The following is a 20476-nucleotide window of genomic DNA, read 5'->3' on the forward strand; positions in this document are numbered from 1 at the left end:
TGGCATTTGTGGAGACAGCTATCAATCTCGTGTAGCAAAAATGCTATTCACCTGAAGAGCCAACACATTTCCACTGATCAATGGTCAAATCCCGATGGTCCTGTGTCCATGATGACATTGGGTCAAAATGTGAACATGTAGGGTAGGCTGCTGCAGGCTCCATCCTCAACAATGTACGATGAACAGTTTGCTCCAAAACACTTGTGTGTGCACCAGTGTTGTGCTCTTTCAGCAGAGATGCCACAGATCACCATCTATCCTGCTTTACTGTGAAGAGTCATGGATATCCAACCATTTAGTGCCTAATGGTAGTTTCACTGTCCCACCTCTTTCCTTAGATGCTCATGACACTAGCATGTGAATATTCAAACAACTTCACCATTTTTTGAGACACTTGTTTACAGGCTCTGTGTACTAATAATCTACCCTTTGTGAAAGTCACTTATTTCAATGGATTGCCCCATTTGCAGCCCTTATCTTCACTAAGGTGATCACTGTCTGTGTCTCTTCTGCTTACATATGTTATCGTGTCATGTGCCCATAAAGCCACCAGGCGGCATCCAACGTCACGGTGGACAATGGTCCCAATCTTTTGGCTTATTAGTGTAAAGTGATACAGGTAATGTTGCTACATGTGTGACTATACAGTAAAAGCCTAGTTATTGACAGATTAGAGAAATCAATGCACTTTCAACTCTCTCTTTGATAATGGAGTATAATGGTTACTGGAATCACTAGGTTTTCACAGACAGGCGGAGTTACAAGGTTTTCATTGCATGCCATCAATATATACATAATAAACAGACTATTTCTTATGTATCTACATCACATTCATTATCCAAATAGCTGTAAGCATTTGGCAAAAAATTATAACTGAACTTGCACTGCGCTGGTTGCCTAGCTCATGTCAGATGCATGACTCACTTCTGTGTACTGTCAAACTTAACACTTAACATTAATAAATTACAATGAAATCTATTTGCATTATAATTACTGTGTGGTAATTATTGCAAATTGCTGCTAGTAATTTGTGTACATGTGCATAATCCTTGTTTTGGGCAATGTTACAACAACAATAAATAACAATTTGTTCAATAATTTATATATGCAGTAATTGAATCACCAAGCTGTCTCACCATATAACTGAGGTCAGTAGCTTTTCATTGGTGATCCATGTGTGTTCCTAACTTGTCTGTAAACAGTTATAACACTTCTAAATGTTTAAACAATAGTAGTTCTTAAATGAAAATCATATGATTCTGGCAATGGTATTGTTGGAGTCTAGATGACCTGCCAATTCTGAAATGTCTTTGGTTCTCTGTAGCACACTTCCAACTAAGTTCAACAGTTTATGTGAATATATAGCATTTTCAGCCTAATGATTCAGTTGTCAGTCCGTGATGACTTCCATTCCTCACTCATGCAAGCCCTTCCTACCAAGCCAGTACCTGGAAAACCCTGTGGCCACTTAACAGCTAGTTGTTTGCCACCTCATGCCCACCATGTCTTTTGCATGACACACACCAGCCTCTTGACCAACTGCACATACTCGTAGCAATACTCATGGAGCTCACAATGACACTGTTTAAAATAATTCAACCAAGCCATTCACTGTGTCACAATAGGCTTCATCATTAGATAAGCTATTCCTACAGAAAATACAGAACACAGCCACACAGAAGAACACTAAGCCACCTATCACTCAGCTGCAGCTTAAGTTAAACTCCAAAGAGGATGCACACAACAAAGACTACATTACACTTCCACCTTACACTACACAAACAGATGGCAAGTGGACATCTAGCTGCCAAATGTGGATACAAGCAGACACATGGTTTTATTGAGTAGTTAATTAGCTAATCAGTACTTTAAGGTAGTATCTCAGAACTCACATATTGTTGCCACTAAGAGCAGCCCAACTGGGCATCATAGAAGTGATGTTAGTCATTGTTCACTGGATTTAGGGTCACTGTAAGTTAACAACTATCTACACTGCCACATACTAGCTTCATATTCCAGTTAAGTACTGTTCAGTTCCTATTAAAAGATATTGTAAACTGTTGCTGATCTGTGTTGCCATCTGTTTTTGTCATAGCTGCTGCCTATCCCTATCTGGACCTGTGACAAAGCTGTCTAGTTGATTAGTGCAAGACATTTCATAACAGCAACTACTTGGCAGTATGGCGTTCTCTTCCTAATATATTTATATGATTGATGCCAAATGTTTTTGGTGAATACAAATGTATTATAGGCTACTTTCGAGAAATATTCTTCAGAAGTAATGCCTATGTTGCTCATATCTCTGAGGTCAGAAGTACTTTCTCTCTTCCCCCATTTCATTTGTAAAGGAAAAGATGTAGGCTTTCAATTCCAGTGTTGATCTGAATAGCTCCTTTTAAGTATTAAGTCCCACAATTTTGAAATACCAGAAGTAACTACAAAACTGACATTGTGCCAATCTTTGCAGTGGTCCTCTTCAATATGATTAAGCTGCTGGGTTCTGGAGACAGTCTTTCCTACACACTGTCTTATTTTGGTTATTACGTGACTACAATCCTTAATTGTGGAATGTCCCTGAACAGCCCTAAGTAAACGAGTCTGTAGAGGGATGGTTATATGCTACTGTACCAGATCCCTGGCAATCGAAAGCAAATTGACAGCTTATACCAAGAGGCAACATTTTCCAGCAGCAAGGTGTTGGTTCTGTATGGTCGTACTCCTGTGGACACTTCTTTATACTGTTGACCCTGAGTCTCAAGGAGGTGCTGGCTGGTGAACATTGAGATGTAATGGGTGGTGGGGTGGCTAGGCAAATGTAATCAAAGTAACCAACACCAATGTTTATGAAACTATTCAATATGGGTGTTTTGTACTGAAATACGTTATACATACACTCACATTCACATGATTTGTTTTGTTAATACCCTATCATCCTATATTGTAAAGCAAGCAATATATGTATTTGTGTCTTCATTGAAATATTTTTATTTAGGCAATTCGTAATTAGTAAAAGTATCTCTATTGAGTACCAGTAATCTCTACTATCCATGATCATATGTCAATTATTCAAGTACTTGTTTCAGCCACAGTTTTTAAACTTCATTATTTTGTGTATAGTTTTCAGATCACTGATGACAGCAGTAAAATTGATTGTTGAGGAAACTTATTCTTTAACAAAGTATGCTAAATTTAAGAGTAACTGAAACCACGTGCTATTCAAAACTCACACTAGTAGTAGTTTGTTTTAGAAATGACCTACCTCATTTCAAAGAACACCATTCCTGTATTTCCAATGAACATCTTACTTTTTCCAAAAATTTAGTATTCAAAATTTACTTGTATTTAAAATTATTGTATTCTTGAATATTCAAACTTTAAATTATAATACTGTCACAATTCCACTGTTGTAGTTTTTAAACTTCATTATTTTGTGTATAGTTTTCAGATCACTGATGACAGCAGTAAAATTGATTGTTGAGGAAACTTATTCTTTAACAAAGTATGCTAAATTTAAGAGTAACTGAAACCACGTGCTATTCAAAACTCACACTAGTAGTAGTTTGTTTTAGAAATGACCTACCTCATTTCAAAGAACACCATTCCTGTATTTCCAATGAACATCTTACTTTTTCCAAAAATTTAGTATTCAAAATTTACTTGTATTTAAAATTATTGTATTCTTGAATATTCAAACTTTAAATTATAATACTGTCACAATTCCACTGTTGTAGTTTTATAGCCATAGTTTTCCCGATTACAAAAATGTATTGCTTTCCTACAGCAACTTCTTAGTCTGTGAAAAATTTCAAATAGAAAATTCAACTTTCCAGAAAATTCTTGGCAGACCATTGCAGATCCAAGTGCATGCTAAAACTTTGCAAAAAAGAGCTATTACTTGTATTTATTTAAGAACATTCAGACACTTGGTAACCACCATTACATCTATGCCTAATGTGAATTTATATTCTATACCAGATTTTATATTATTATTGATGATGTAATTACTGAGTATTTTAAGATTTTATTCTTTTTGCTCTATGTGCATCTTTATATAGGCATAACACAAAATCCAGCAGTCAATCAACACCCATCATTCAACACATTAAATTTTCATAACAAAGTTTTCACAGTGCAGTCACTATGAGAGGTTCATAATGGGTTTGTGCCATCACTATGAAACTTAGGCAATAATAAAAGCATGCATCAAAAGTGCAATAATTATTTTCATCTAATTATGTAGGAATCTGACTGGATGATACAGCCAGAAAACAAAAACACAAGATAAGCAAAATTTCAGTCAAACTGAAGTATCTCTATAACCTGAAATATTTGTATGACAACATCTCCAGCCTGTTGAGGCATGTAGTATAGTGAAAATACTGTTGTATACTAGAATGCTTGTGCAGTGAATGAAGCAAATTTCTTTGAAAAAAATTAAAACTACATCTAAAGTCAGAGAAATATTTACATTGTCAAAAACTTACATCAGTTGACAAGAGTGGAGGTTATAACACACACGGCCCATTGGAGTGAGATCACTGACAGCGAGGATGCTAGCAACGTTTACCCAACCTCCTTGTTCATGATGTTAGAACATTTAATTATTCTAATAGTTCCCTTATTTTCCATTGCTCTATCCATGACTCCTGAAGCATGCATGCTTCTTACAGATTGAGAGATTGGTCAGTTATAATCGGCATTCAGCTATTCACATTTTTCTGTGTCACTTCATTCACTCAAAATGTTCATGTTCTGACACACAATTGCTAATTGGTTTCCTAGTTTCACTAATATATACTGTGGATCAGTTTTTTCATACATAAAGTACACGATTACTTGTATCTAATTGTCCTTAATTATCTTCCAAGAAAACTGATAGGGGTATTCTCTAACATCTGACATTACCTAATCATAAGATAACATTTAAAACATAAGGAAACTAAGTGTAACATAGTACTGCTCTACCAACTACCAAAAAATTCTCACCACAAGCTTCAGAACATCATCGTGGACATTGCGGTGATGATTGCAGATAGCCCATGCTGATGAATGTGAGAATATAACAGGTGCTTTGGTCACATTCAATGCATCCAGCATTGTTTGGTGTGATACATGTGAGAGGTCTACCATCATGCCCAATCTATTCATCTCTTGTACAACCACCTATCAACAAAAGAACAATGACTGCAGATTTCAGGACACTACAAATAGAAAAACACTATACTTTGAAATCAGACAGATAGTATTTCAATTGGTGAACTGGAATGTTATTAAGAAAATTCCACATTTATCAGATTTACATAATTGGTGTTTTAATTTTACACTTAATTCTTCAGAATACCCTAGATGTGCATTATTAAAAAAAGAGAGAGAGAGAGAGAGAGAGAGAGAGAGAGAGAGAGAATATTTACACAATGCTTTACACAACATCAAATCCATTTGCATATACCCAAAAACTGCAAATTTTACAATTTTGTGACAGTACAAATTTATTTCTCAGAATATAACACTGATCACATAAAATTCTTGAGATGGATTTCTAATCAACATAAAATTTTGTTATTGTTTATTATTCTATTTATATACTTTTATTATTTTTATATTAAAACAAAATTTCTCATATTTTCACAGGGCATTTATATCAGTGTATATTTTATTTTGTCTGAATTTGTTATGTTCATAAAATATATTAGAGGGCCTACTGAGAAGTAATTTTTTTTATTTTTATTTTGAACTCTACCAATGTTGAAGGTATAACAGTAGTGGGAAGCACATCTGGCTACTCAATTCCTGCCCACAGTGGACTATTCAGATATACTACTAACCTGGGACTATTCATATAGCTTTTCCCTTAATGTTAGTACAGGCAAGAATTTATGAATGGTTATCATGTTCTGACCAACAAATCCACTCTTAATATCTACATATTAACTATAGCTGCAACACTAATTCTGGGAAATGAAACTCAGAAACACTTTCAGACTTAAGCATAACTGATGATTGACATAGTGTTTTCTTGTAGCATGTTACACAGTCTTTCATGTAACAGGATCTTTATGGTATTTATTTAACACTTTTATTGCAGATGTGAGAAAAATCTGTATAATACTTACACAGATAACTAACCAGTCAAGCACACTATAACAACTAATCTACATAGATGGAGCAATACTTTTTGCTTAAGCTGAAACATTTGAGATTGTTTAAATGAAAAGTGTCAATACCATTTCAGCGTCTTGATACTACAGACCAAATCTTACAATGCAAAGAGCTACGCATTCTGTCTGATAAACATAGAAGCCAATGGTAAGTTGAACAAAATCTGGAATGGAGAGCTGCTGTCTCACCATGATGCACCCAAGCCCCTGGAATTAAAAGACTGACAGCCTCCCAATCTCTGCAGATCTTTGTGTGGTCAGGAAAGTCACTATATGCTTGCAGAATAATAAACTGCTCAAAAAAATATTATGAAAAGTATAGATTGCTAGTCATCACGTAGTGGAGATGTTGAGTCGTAGGCATGCACAATAATTGGCTGAAAGCTTACTTTTTTTTTTTTTTCCCTGTCTGTGACTCAGAGTCTCCGTCTCCACAATGTAGCGAGTAGCATTCCACCATTTTTATAATACTGTCATTATTCATTATTCCATCCCCGACTTTCTATTGTTTGAAACTGCTCAATAAACATTGTACACCTTGTACATAACTGCAAATGTGTATGGACTTCAAGGGTATCAGAGAAAGCCTCATTAAACTAAAATAAATAACTTTACTGCAAAATAAAAGCAAAACAATAACCAAAATAAAGATATTCTGTTCAAAAGTGCATCTCTGCGAAATCAAAATTTGTTGCTGCATAGCATTCATTGTAAAGCTGCCCCACCCTGTGCACTGTAATATATCTGGATCCTCCTTGGCATACTGTCCACAAGGTGGTCTAGATGTTGCTGCTTAATTCTGTCCTTTCTTTGATGGCAGAACTCTTGGGGTCATCCACTGTATAAGGTAGGTTCTTGCAATGACTTGGTGAAAGCTTGAACTGGCCTCAAGCATGCCAAGTTAGATTCATGTCAACAGACACTGTATGTTATTCTGTGCAGTTGATTCCTGCCTCATGGAGGAAGGTGTTTATGAGATGGGCACAGTGCACTTTGGCTTTACTATTTTGAAAGACTAACCTCTCACTGAAATGTTGACTGTAGGGTTGGACAATAGGTTGGAGAATCCTGCATCACTTTTGCACAACTCTCACATTACCCTCGATAATGATGAGAGGTGTCTGACACCTGTATATGACACCATCCCAAGACTGTACAATGTACATTGTTGCTGGATGAATAAACTACTACTACTGCTACTACTACTACTACTACTACTATATGCCTGGAAGAAGCTGAACACAGCCCATTTTATGGATGATATGCTCAAATATGATGACTTTCTTAAGAGAGTGTAATTTTTGGATGTATGACCAATTTCTTTGTGTAGTTTTCAACATACAGACAGAGGTTTGTCAAATAAACAGTACGAACCACGCATTTAATACACATCACAACACACTTATATATTTCATTTTTGCAGCTAACTGTTCAATTCTTATGTTGATTCACAGTATTACGTTAATGCTACACAATTATCCTAACTTTTCTGTAACTTTTCCTTTATTTATAGTCATTATTCTTTAAATGAAAAAGTCAATCAGCTAAATCAGTAATGGGGATATCTAAGATACTGAATTGTTCCTGTTACATAATTCATGGAAATTCTATAAAACGACTGAATTTTAAAAGTTACAATTATTGGAGGAAATTTAATACAAACTGTTATTCTAATTTTTGTGGAATTGTTAAAACTCAAAGAAAATAGGAATAAGTGTTCAAACACAAAGACATTCATGAACACAGAATACCAGATAACTATGAACTGTAAGAGATAATATTAGGTGAATATAATTAAACTTTCCCTATTTAACACAATATAACATGGAAACTAATTACTGTGTAAGTCCAAGTTTGGTAGCATTAATTTCTAAAGTATGGAGTGAATGATTTCCGTGCACCACAGCACCACCATTCAGTTCCAATTATAGCCATCAGGTGCTTTGATCAGTCATTGTGATTCGTATCTCACACACCTGTCCAGTCCAGTACACTTGTTGACATGTCAACAAAAGCAGCAGGGCTTTATCGGTGAAGCTCTATTATGAAAACAACAGTAATGCTGTAACTGCACTTCAAGAATATCGCTGGCTGAAAGGATTATGGGAGGGTCCTCTTTCTCCACCTGCTGTGCAGAGCATGATGAAGTAGTTTGAATCCACTGGAGAATTGGGTGTCACTCCGGGAAGAGGCTGATGACTGGTTACACCACAGGTGGCTGATGAAATCACTGTTGCTATGGCAGACAATGCTGTGTGTTAGGCAGTTGGCATGCTGTGTCATGACAGTTGAACATCCTGTGGTCCACTGTACAGAAAGTGCTTTGAACCATTCTCAAACGGTATCTGTAAAAGATCCATATCATACGGCAGCTTCACCACAGGACACATTACGACATGTTGACTTTGCTCTCCACTTTCTTGCAACGATTTAAGTTGATGAAGGCTAGCCCTGGACCATCCTATGGACAGCTGAATCTCATTTTTCTCAGATAGGTGATGTGAACATACAGAATTGCGAGTGCAGAGATATTCACCTCCAGTCACTGCGCATGGTGTTCCTCTGTATGGTGAATGTGTGACCCTATATCGTTGGCCCATTCTTTTTTGAACAGGTTGGCACTCGAAGACCAAAGACGTGCAGTGTGACTGGCCACCACTGCTGCGATATGCTTCACCAGCATGTCATACCCACCCTACAGAAGAGAGACACATTGAACGCAACAGTTTTCATGCAAGATGGGGCCCCACTGCACATTGCATGTGAAGTTCACCTGCTTCTCCAAAACACATTTGCAAATGACTGAATTATCAGCCGATCGTTTCCAAATGCTTGGCTGGCACAGTCACCTGACCTCACTCCCTGTGATTTCTAGTTGTGAGGCTATCTGAAGGACAGGGTTTACCAGGGGAACATTCACACATGTGCTGATCTGAAGTGCAGCATATCAAGAGAGGTAGCCAGCATATCCATGGACATGCTTCGTTCTGCTGTGCAGAATGCAATCCTGGGCTTTCAGACTCTTCTGGACACTGATGGGCACCATATTGAGCCCCTTTTGTAGCAGTAATGGTACTGTTATGTAATGGTATGATCTACCATAGCAACATATTAAAAGCGTTTCAACTGAATTGATTCTGCATTATTTATCTTTCCCATGTTCTTGACAGTAATGCTACCAAGTTTGGTCCTCTTACAGTAATTAGTTTCTGTGGTTTAATTATAACCACCCAGTACTATCATTAGACAAGCAAGCACTCTAAAAATAAGGCAAACGATGGTAGGGTCTTATGGAGGAGTCAGATAAAGGTCATTATAAAAACAGGATGCACTGAGTAAGATCAGAATAAGCATTATAATATTGACAAAATGAAAATGTAAGAATGTTCTTCACTGTCAGAAAGGAGAGGATATTGGATGAATTATATGAAGGAAACACTGAGGAAATTTATGAGCAGATAAAAACTAAAGTGAAAAATATCATATTTGAGGGGCTGACTGTCAAAAAAATATCTGCAATGTAAGTACGGTGAGGTGACTGGATTAAATAAAGATAGCATATATATAAAAAAGAAATGTGTTCAATCAATGATTGAATGATAAAACAAAAGAAACAAGATGACTCTATAATGAAAAAAAATAAATAAGTGGGGAGAAAAATAAGAACAGCAAAAAATGAAACTTGGGAAAGAACATATACCAATGTAAACAGTAGCTTAGGTTTTGGGAGAGTGAAAGAAATTCAGTCAGTATTAAAAGGACTCCATCAAGAGACACAAGTCACAACAGTTCTCCAACTGATAACACATGAAAGAAAAAGAACCACTATTTCCAAAAATTATTAAAAGAAGATCATGGAGACTGTTTTGAGCAAGGAATAGTGGAAGAAAATAAACAAGAAAATTACATGATATAAATTTCAGACAAGAAGATGTTTTAAGTACTACAAACAGGAAAGAATGGTACACCAGATAGACTAGGCAGTTTCAATACAGAGATTTTGAAATATGGTGTTCACAAACTTGAGAAAATAACCCGAACAACAAAATATTACAGTTGATGTAATACCTAAGGAAGTGAAGTTACATTATTTCAGTGCCATATTAATGTGAGGGGATTGCAAAATATTCTCATATTTTCGAGAAATTTGTGCTACACTCTCAGGAATAAAAAGGTTTGGTAAAGTAATAAGAAACAAACAGGAGGATAATTTTAGACCTTATCTAGACCACATTTTCAGTTTAAGACAAATTTTGTAAAAACAGAAAAATAAAAAAAAATATTGCTTTAGTTTTCACTGATTTAGAAAAAGCATATGATACTGTTCCAAGGAATCTGCTCTGAAAAGCATTATATTTCACAAATACAGAGGACCCTTAAATTAAAATAATGATTCAAATGGTTCGGAGCACTATGCGACTTAACTTCTGTGGTCATCAGTCGCCTAGAACTTAGAACTAATTAAACCTAACTAACCTAAGGACATCACACACATCCATGGCCGAGACAGGATTTGAACCTGCGACCGTAGTGGTCACACGGGTCCAGACTGTAGCGCCTAGAACTGCACGGCCACACCGTCTGGCTAAATTAAAATAATACTAGAAACATTTGAAAATAAGACACACCAAACTAAATTCAGTATTATACTTTTGCAGGAACTTAGGTCATCATAGCGCAATATGGAGAGGGTGCAGATTACATGAGAGATCGGTTAGCAATAAAATAATAATAATAAAAAAATCGAATCCTAAGAGTAATTATCAAAAAACAGAATATCTTATCAATGACCTAGATGAACTGTACATAGCATTATCATATCGATTGCTACAGCCACAAATTTGTTAAAAGACAATTCCATTTTCCACTTTGGTTCTTATACAATTAGTGTCACTTATATTACATGATCAGCTGATTTCAACACTATCATTGAACATTGATGGGAACACAATCAAAAAGATCAGTAACTTTTGCTACATGGGATCTATTATCGAAAAAGAGGGAAAATTGGATGTTGAAATTAATAAAAGAATTAATACTGGCTGGAAGATCATTGGGATGATCAACTCAGTTTTACAGAGCAGTTACGTTACACATAGAACTAAAAGACTCATACCAAGCCAGTATTAGATTATGTAGTCTCAAATGTAGCAATGACCTGGACAACTAATCAGAAACAGTTCAATAAGGTGAAGGTATTAATAGATGGCTCTTTGGAAAACATCAAGAAGAATCTTATGAAAAGAAAAACAAGGAACAATTGAATGTTAACAAAAATGGAAATGGAAGGAGGAATACGTGACATGTCAGATAGATGGACATTGAAGTGCTAAGGACGTGTAAGAAAAAAGAGAAGACGGCAACCTATGACCATCTCGTTCCCAAATGTACAGTGGATAATGAGAAGACTTGGTGCAGAGGAATACATTCAAGGTCAAAATATTTAGAGGAACTTCTTAAAAAGAGACAGTTTAATAACTTTTTACATCTAAAGAGTGGTTTTGCAAGGGACTGAGACAGGGGATGCTGCAGGGAATTTAGCCAATTGACTCAGTTGAGAGGGAGACTTGTTTGTCTGGATGAAATTTCCTATGGTGGATATATAGGGTCAACTAAGAAGATTGTAATTGACTCCTAACTTTTATTTAGAATTTTAATTACAGAAATGATTGCACTAGCAGACGTGCTTCCACACTAGTAGTCAAGTCATCCTGCAGGGACACTGACTGTTTATCACCATTCTGTCTGCTTCATGAAAACAACCTATAAAATCTAGGGCCAGCAGGATCTTGAGGCTAATTAACTTCTTCACAGCAGCTCCAGCCTATGACTCTGGCTACATCCATCGATGACTGTTTCTCACTGATTTCCACATCTAACCTTACTACTGACTGCTTCCCAACTGTTTCTGGATGCTCGGTCCTACAGTTTTGTTTCATTTTCTCATTCAACCCTGAAATGACATAATGACAAATGGTTTCTCATGGTCTTATTGGTTGCCCTGATTTGTTGTTCCTCACAGGCTGAGTGGAAGGGATATGGATCTCATTAGCTTCTCATAATGTAGTTTGCGCCCTCTCTCTTTCCCTCTTACACACACACACACACACACACACACACACACACACACACACACAAAAACCCCTCACAGCTGTCCAAATCTTATCCTTTTTTACCTAAGGATCTTCCTTCATTAATTCTGTCACATCACTTATTTACAGGCCCCCCTCTGTTTGGTTGTGCCTGTGACCCTATGGTGAGGTGTTCTGAGGAAATTTCTAAAATGCTCAAATCTGTCTTTACTTTAGTTGCTTCCAGTACTGTTTACAGGAATTGGCTTTTCACTGTGGATGCAACAGCTTGTATGCTAATATATGAAACTTTCTGAATTGCTGATATGGTGGAGGAGAAAAATCTTTATATTGAAAAACTACAGTTAATAATAATAATAATAATTACTGCTATAGCATTTTTCAAGATATAGGTATTATAATGTAACAGACTGATACGTATAACATTTGGTCGACAGGACATCCACAACTGAGCATTGTGGAATCAGATAATGAACCACTTCAGTTTTGAATAGTTTTATTAGTTCAGTCATGATTTTTAGGTGCCACCCCCTCCCTCTTTTCACTCCTACACTTCCACCTGTGTTACTTTTTGCTATTAACTGTGATGTTCACATCATCATCATATGCATCAATTGGGTCAAATGCAATACACATAAAAACATCTTTGTGCAACTATTTATACTATATAACTACCAAAATGGTTCAGACCATACACAAATGTTGGAAGAAGTAAACTCTTGATGCCACTGGGGAATTGTCTGTTAGGACACTCAGACACTCATTTACAACATGGCTCACTGAATGTCACTACTGTGACATTTACTGTCAGCTGTCAGTTCAAAAGGCATGTTTTACTTGCACATACCTTCTCCACTCTGGTATCAGAACTGGAATCAGAATTTTACTGTCTCACAACGTACAAGTTAAATCATTGATTTTGTGTACAGGAGACTCGTCAGCTTATAACTATGATAAATTACACATGGAATACAATATTTTTTGTATAATCACAATAAAATCTGAATATTATTTAATATTATTGTTTTTATCCTCCTCAGGTGGTCAGATCATTAAAAAAATCATCAACAGAATAATAACATTTCTGCACCAGGGTGCTATACAATTCTCTTTTCACTGCCTCAGTTTGGACCTTTCTAAAATTTGTGTCTTTCAGTTTATTGTATACTTTTATTACCATATATTGTGCAGTCTGTGCAAAAAGATTAAGCCTGTGTGTAGGCACCATGAAACTTTCTTTGTTTCTAGTTTCGTAACTATGCTGGAAATAATTTGATTAAAAGAGTTTAGGTTTATTACTTGTGAAAAGAATTATTTCATACAGATACAATGAGGGAACACTTAGTATCTTAAGATCTCTAAATAATGGCCGACAGGATTCTTTTGGCTTTGCACTGCATATGTTTCTGATTATTTTTTTATGCAAAGTTAATATTTTTGTCATGTTGTTAGTATTCCCCCAGAAGACAATACCGTATCTCACTACTGACTTAAAGTAACTATGGTATACTACTTTTTTGTGTCTATACTAGTGACATTGGCTACGATTGTCATAGCAAACGCCAGGCTGTTTAGTTTAATTTTTAGATAATCTATGTGTGAGGACCGTGATAGATTTCTGTCCAATTGCATTCCTAAGAATTTAACATGCTCTGCTTCATTTAGCTCCTTGCTTCTGTACATAATGTGATTATCATTTATTCGAGACTGTTACTTGTTAAGCTGTACCCACCTCTCACAGGTGATGAAAGCCGGGAACTTTAACAGATGGGTTGTCAGTAAATTCATGATTTCAGGTTTCCACAGCTTGCCACTCACATTTCCACTCAGTATTGTGATTGAACTCAGTGGAGAGCATTTGGACTCTTTCATGTGCTGGCCTTCTGTATCTGAAATGTTTCTTGGCAGTGAGAGTAAATCTTCACGAAGAACTTGATGACAAGGTTGCAGAGAGCTGCCTTTAGATGAAGGGGAGCTCGATAGATGTTCAGCAGTATTGGCAGCCAGCATGTGTGTGTAGATCTAACTGTGCCATTACCGGTTCTCATAGCTGCATTAAAATGATTTTCTGCTTTCTTCATATGAGTGCTGCAGAGACAAACTGGTATGCAATAATCTGCTGCAGAGTATACCACTGTAAGGGATGCTCCATGAAGAACTGATGTATTTGATCCCCATGTGCTAATTGCCAGCTTCCTCATCTGGTTCACTCATGTCTGAACCATCTTAGCTTTGTTGGAGAGGTGTTTACAATATGTGAGTCTTCTGTCTAATGTGACACACTCGGATACATTGACAATGCCAAGAGGACCAAACAGTGGGGTCATCTTTGTTGATGGTTAGAGAGGTGGAAAAGACATACTTCCATTGTGGAAATGTTAGGGCTAAGTCACCATGTCTGCTTATATTCATAAAGTTTAGTAGGGCATTTGTCAAGTGTTCTTCACATACAGAAAGATCTTCACTCTGATTTCATACTGCAAGGTCATCTGCATGTTGGAATTTCCAGCAGGTCAAGTTTGGCAGGTCTGCTGTGGACAGATTGGATAACACTGGAGCAAGAACAGAGTCTTTAGGCAATCCATCATTCAGTACATGCCATCTGCAATTGTGTTTGTCTAAACTATCGAGCAAATTTTAATGAGAATCTTGTAGAGAAATCATTTGAGTTATAAAACTGTAACTATATTGTGAGTTTTAACAAATAAATAAACACTAATCTCATTATTAAAAAGTTATATAAGTGGCTGCAACCTCGATCACATGTCTCCATTTACGGCAAGTTGAAAAAGAGAGAGAGGGAGGAAGAGACAGAATGATATATACATGCATATGATAAACCCCTGATCTCATTTGTACTGAGACTGCTCTGAGTGGAATGCACAAGTTCTAATTATTGTTCACCAGCCTGCAGTCTTCAACAGTTGTTGTGCCCTGCACAGAAGACAGCACATAGGTCATAAATCCGATACAGTTTGTTTATACAGGATGCAACTCACTTTTTATCAGCAGAACATGAGAAACTGCACAATTTCATTCCACTTTAGAGTCACAAATAATTTCTATTCTTCAACAAATTAATGAATTGCATATTTCTGAAATTATGTTCACACTGTTCTCAGCTATATATCCATATAACCATACTTGCTAATAAAGTCTTAACCTGGACCAACCACAGCAGACAACATGTCTGTCCTCTGAGGCTTCTGAACCAGCTCTGGTCTTATAGCCAAACCATTTTGCCTGCCATCCAAATTAGGCAGGATCCGAAGATCACCAAAGTGCTTCATCTGCCTTTTTGTTTAGCAGTTGTTTATTATTCTGTTGGGTATTAATACTTGTGAAACAACAGAATGATATTACGCTATCGAGAGAGAGATGATTTAATTTGAAATGCAAGTAAATCAACTGTTTATTTTGTCTAATATTAATAATGGACGATTATCATTTTGGTGCACAACTTCCGAATGCAGCAGCTAATCGTGGAGAAGGACCACAATTTAGGCCTGGCTGTTCCAGCTCGTCGGCTCCATTGTGAGCCGCGGAGCGCTCCCTGCTCCAGGGAGCCGTGTAGCTCGCTGTGACCATTCAAGTGGGCCGGCATGCCGACACGTGGAACGGCAAGCGTTCTGATGTGCTAGCTGCGTCTTACAAGGTCGACAACCTCATACTCTTAGCTGCTAAGACGTGGTGACTTGCTACACCAGAATATATACGATGTTCAGGAAATAAATAAGAAACAACTGTTTTGCAAGAAATTGCATACTACATTTATTGGGCCTCTCTAGCTTGACATTTTCTTTTCATTACAAAATCGGAAATATCAGGCATCAGAGTGTTGGCAGCGTTAATGCGGAGGATGGCCTTCATTGTTGCATCCTGAAGAAACGATTGTTCCTTGCTTTTTACTCTTCATTGCTGAGAAAAGCTGCTCACAAGCTCACAACAATACGTAGATCCAAACATGCACATGATCTGAGCAGCATTGTTGTGAAGCTTGGGAAATGCTTTTTGCTGTAATGTACGATACCATCGTGACAAATTCAACGTGTTGCAGTACCTCTCTTTCAACAAAGTTGAATTTTGCAAATCAATAATCTCCAATTGAAGTGACGATGACAAGTCATCAGGGGAAACTGAAAAAGGAGTGCTGAACACCTTAAGTTCCATTTCCAAACTAGTGAGGTCTCGGAATCGTGTTTCAAACGACGTGATGAGCTGCTTTAACTTTGCTTGGTAAGCGCCGAAAGTAGTACCTTCAGGTAGTTTTAAAGAAGCAAGACGATTGAAGAACGTTAAATGTCCATTACTCATCTGCCTCTCAAATAAACGTAACTTTTCCATGAACGCTTTGATCTGGTCGTGCATGTCAACGATTAGCTGCCGTTTGCCCTGCAATGACAGATTTAAATTACTGAGATGCATAGTTATGTCAGCTAGGGACGCCAGGTCCGATATCCATTTTATACCTTCCAGACAACGCATTTCTTTGCCTTTTATTTCGAGAAAAAGGGATACTTCCCCACAAATGGCAAAGAAAACATCAAGAACTTTTCCCCGACTCAGCTAATGAACTGTACTGTGGTAAGGTATATCTCCATACTCCGCTTCCATATCTTTCAGTAATCCTTTGAATTGGCGATGATTCATACTTGGACGCTGCACAGAATTCACACACTTCACTACATCTTTCATTACGCCACCAGGCTCTACTGTTTCAGCACCCAGTGCCTCTTGGTGAATAAAACAATGAAGAGTCAAAATGTCTTTCCCGAGTTCGTCCCCAAGTTTATTTTTCAAATGAGAAGCAAAACCTGGGTGACGCCCGATCATTTGTGGTCCACCGTCTCTCGCTACAGAATGGAGCTTATCCCACGGCAAATTCATATTGTTCACTGATTCACAAACAGCTTTAAAAATGTCACGTCCTGTCGCGCTGTAATCGAATGGTACCACATCCAAGAGTTCATCAGTTACTTACAGCTCCATGTCGACACCACGCACAAAGACTGCAAGCTGAGCACAGTCCAATATGTCGGTGCTTTCGTCAAGCGCTAGCGAAAATGCAACAAAGCTCTCTGCCTTTTTCCTGAGCCGTGTCTCTAAGTCCGCTGCCATGTCCAGGATTTGACGGGGCATTGTTTGCTTCGACAGGCAAACCCCTTCTATTGTCTGCACATCCCTTGGAAACAAACATTCTGCAACTGCTACCATGCACAATTTTACGAGTGGTCCCTCCAAAAACGGCTTGCCACTCGTCGCAATGATGTGAGCGACCTTGCAGTGATGTGAGTGACCCTGTAGCTTACTCGAATTGCACATTCAGTAGTGTTTTCTCTACTTTCATTCACCTGAAAATTATAAACGCATTACAGAACACTAACTATGTTGCATGTTTTGATACCCTCCGTATTACGAAACCGTTTTTAGACTTAGGTCTCCTGGTATGTCATTCTTAAGCCTGACTACCAGTTCTCTGCGTGCAACGCCTTCCACCTGATCGTAGTGCGCTACTTGAAGACGTGTATAATGTCATTGTATATTGTACCTCTTCACAGAATTAAATACTTTATGACATAAAAGACACTGCGGATGACCATCCCTCTCAATGAATAGAAAGGTATCCTCCAGTAGAGGTACAGGGCTCCCGCGGCTAGTCATAGCTGTCATTGAACACGGATTATTGTGTCAGTTGCGGCTGCATGCGGCCATGGGGCAGTGAGTTCGCTTTCCCCCTCCACGTGGGCTCCGAGCTGCTGCAGTGAGCGCTCTGGAGCGCTCCGGCTCCCTGGAGCTCGGTTGGAACAGCCTGATTTAGGCGATCTCTCTCATGATACCCTTACCAAACAAACTATCTGTCATTGAAACCTTATATCACATAATGTCATCTTGCCACTTCTGCCTTTGCAACTGTTCTAAGAAGAGCTTTGTGTACCTGAATATGATAGCTGCAAAGCCAGAAATATTACAAGTTCAGTTTAGTTCATGCTCAGTTTTGGCACTCTGTTTGTTCAGTCTGATTGTTAAGGAAACTTTTTGTAATGGTGAAGCAACAAGTAAAGAAACTATAGATAAATCAAGAATGTAAAAAGAAGTTTTGCTGTGTAAAAAATAAATTATAATATGATAAGAATGTCACAGTCAAAAAAATCCATTTGAGAGTTTGTCACAACTTAAATCATAAATATGATGGATGAAATCTTCTTTGGCTTCCTTTGAGGTGGCTGTATTGAAATTCCATGATGTTTCGATGAGAGTGACACTCGCTGAAATGCTGTGGAACTTCAACACAGCCCCAGATGGAGGCTCAAGAAGATTTTGTCAGCATTATATATGGGAAAGTCTAAATTCACATTTAAGTTATACCTGTTCACTAAATTTATCAATCTATTGAAGTTAACATTTTGCATATTTTGAGGGCAACATGTGGGCAGGGGTCAGCCTTAAATTCTGTTTTCTGTTCATCCTGAATTCCTACAAGATTTGGTGCTGGATGTGTTCTTGTTCTTGGCATACATAAATGATTACCTGAGACAAAACTGTGATATTTGCTAAAAGTTACTTTGAAAATGCAGGAATAATTAGCGAATCACAGTAAGTTTTAGGAAAAACTTGTCAACTGTTGATGTTATAGTCTTAGTAGTCAAACACATACATCAAGAGTTTGATGATAAAGGATTTGCTGAAGTCACCTTTTGTGATCTAAGTAAGGCTTTTGACTGTGTAGAGCATAAAATTCTCCTAGAAAAAAATGGAGTACTTTGGCATTTGAGGTGACTGCTTTAAACTATTGAAATGATACCTACAGGATCACAAGCAAGCTGTTTGTGTAGGTAAAGGAAAGTCCAGTACTGAATTAGTTAAATAGTTGGAACAATGTGGAGGCTGGCCATGTGGCATCGCCCGCTCTGCCTGTGAGTGGACATGTGGCCACTCCTTCAGCAAGGTCCAAGCAGGCACACGGGGGGAGGAGTTTATTAGTGATTGGGAGCTTCAACGTTAGGCGGGTGATGGAGCCCCTTAGGGAAATAGCGGAAAGGTCAGGGAAGAAGGCCAGTGTTCACCGAGATGTGGAGGAGGCCCTGCCGGTGGCGATAGAGAGCACTGGGTGCACCCGACTGCAAATTGTTGCTCATGTCGGCACCAATGACTCCTGCCGTCTGGGTTCAGAGGTCATCCTCAGTTCATACAGGCGGTTGGCGGAGTTGGTGAAGGTGGAAAGTCTTGCTCGTGGGGTGGAATCTAACTATTTGTAGTATTGTTCCCAGAACCGATCGCGGTCCTCTGGTTTGGAGCTGAGTGGAAGGCTCAGACGTTTCTGTGGAGATCTGAGGTGCAAATTTCTCGACCTCCGATATCAGGTGAAGAAATGTAGGGTCCCCCTGAATAGGTCAGGCATGCACTACACGCAGGAAGTGGCTACAAGGGTAGTGGAGTACGTGTGGAGTGCACATGTGGGTTTTTTAGGTTAGAGAATTCCCTCCCTAGGCCCGACAAGATTCCTCCTGAGATGTGGCAGTGTAGGAGTAGGCAAAATGCAACAGGGAATAACAATATTAATGTGCTAATAGTAAACTGCAGGAGCGTCTATAGAAAGGTCCCAGAACTGCTCTCATTAATAAAAGGCCACAATGCCCACATAGTACTAGGGACAGAAAGTTGGCTGAAACCAGATGTAAACAGTAATGAAATCCTAAACTCAGATTGGAACGTATACCGCAGAGACAGGCTGGACAGTGAAGGGGGAGGCGTGTTTATAGCGATAAGAAGTGCAATAGTATCGAAGGAAATTGATGGAGATCCGAAATGTGAAATAATTTGGGTGAAAGTCACGGTTAAAGCAGGCTCAGACATGGTAATTGGATATCTGTATAGGTCCCCTGGCTCAGCAGTTGTTGTGGAAGAGCACCTGAAGAAAATTTGGAAAATATTTTGGGTAGATTTCCTGACCATGTTATAGTTGTGGGTGGAGATTTTATTTTGCCAGATACAGACTGGGAGACTCAAACGTTTATAACAGGTGGCAGGGACAAAGAATCCAGTGAAATTTTTTTAAGTGCATTATCTGAAAACTACCTTGAACAATTAAACAGAGAACCGAATCGTGGCGATAACATATTAGACCTTCTGGTGACAAAGAGACCCGAACTATTTGAAACAGTTAACGCAGAACATGGAATCAGTGATCATAAAGCAGTTACTGCATCGATGATTTCAGCCGTAAAT

General features: G+C 38.0%; 1 protein-coding gene across 1 annotated transcript in view; it reads right to left on the reverse strand.

The window, feature by feature from the left end:
- The window catches only part of LOC126195218 (dipeptidase 1-like), a 585745-nt gene that overhangs the window by 22456 nt on the left and 542813 nt on the right, over positions 1-20476 (reverse strand). The window contains exon 7 of the mRNA XM_049933736.1: positions 4987-5163. Within this exon, the coding sequence (XP_049789693.1) occupies positions 4987-5163 (177 nt within the window). The remainder of the gene's footprint in view (positions 1-4986; positions 5164-20476) is intronic.

Source organism: Schistocerca nitens, chromosome 7, assembly GCF_023898315.1.
Source record: "Schistocerca nitens isolate TAMUIC-IGC-003100 chromosome 7, iqSchNite1.1, whole genome shotgun sequence".
Lineage (NCBI taxonomy): Eukaryota > Metazoa > Arthropoda > Insecta > Orthoptera > Acrididae > Schistocerca > Schistocerca nitens.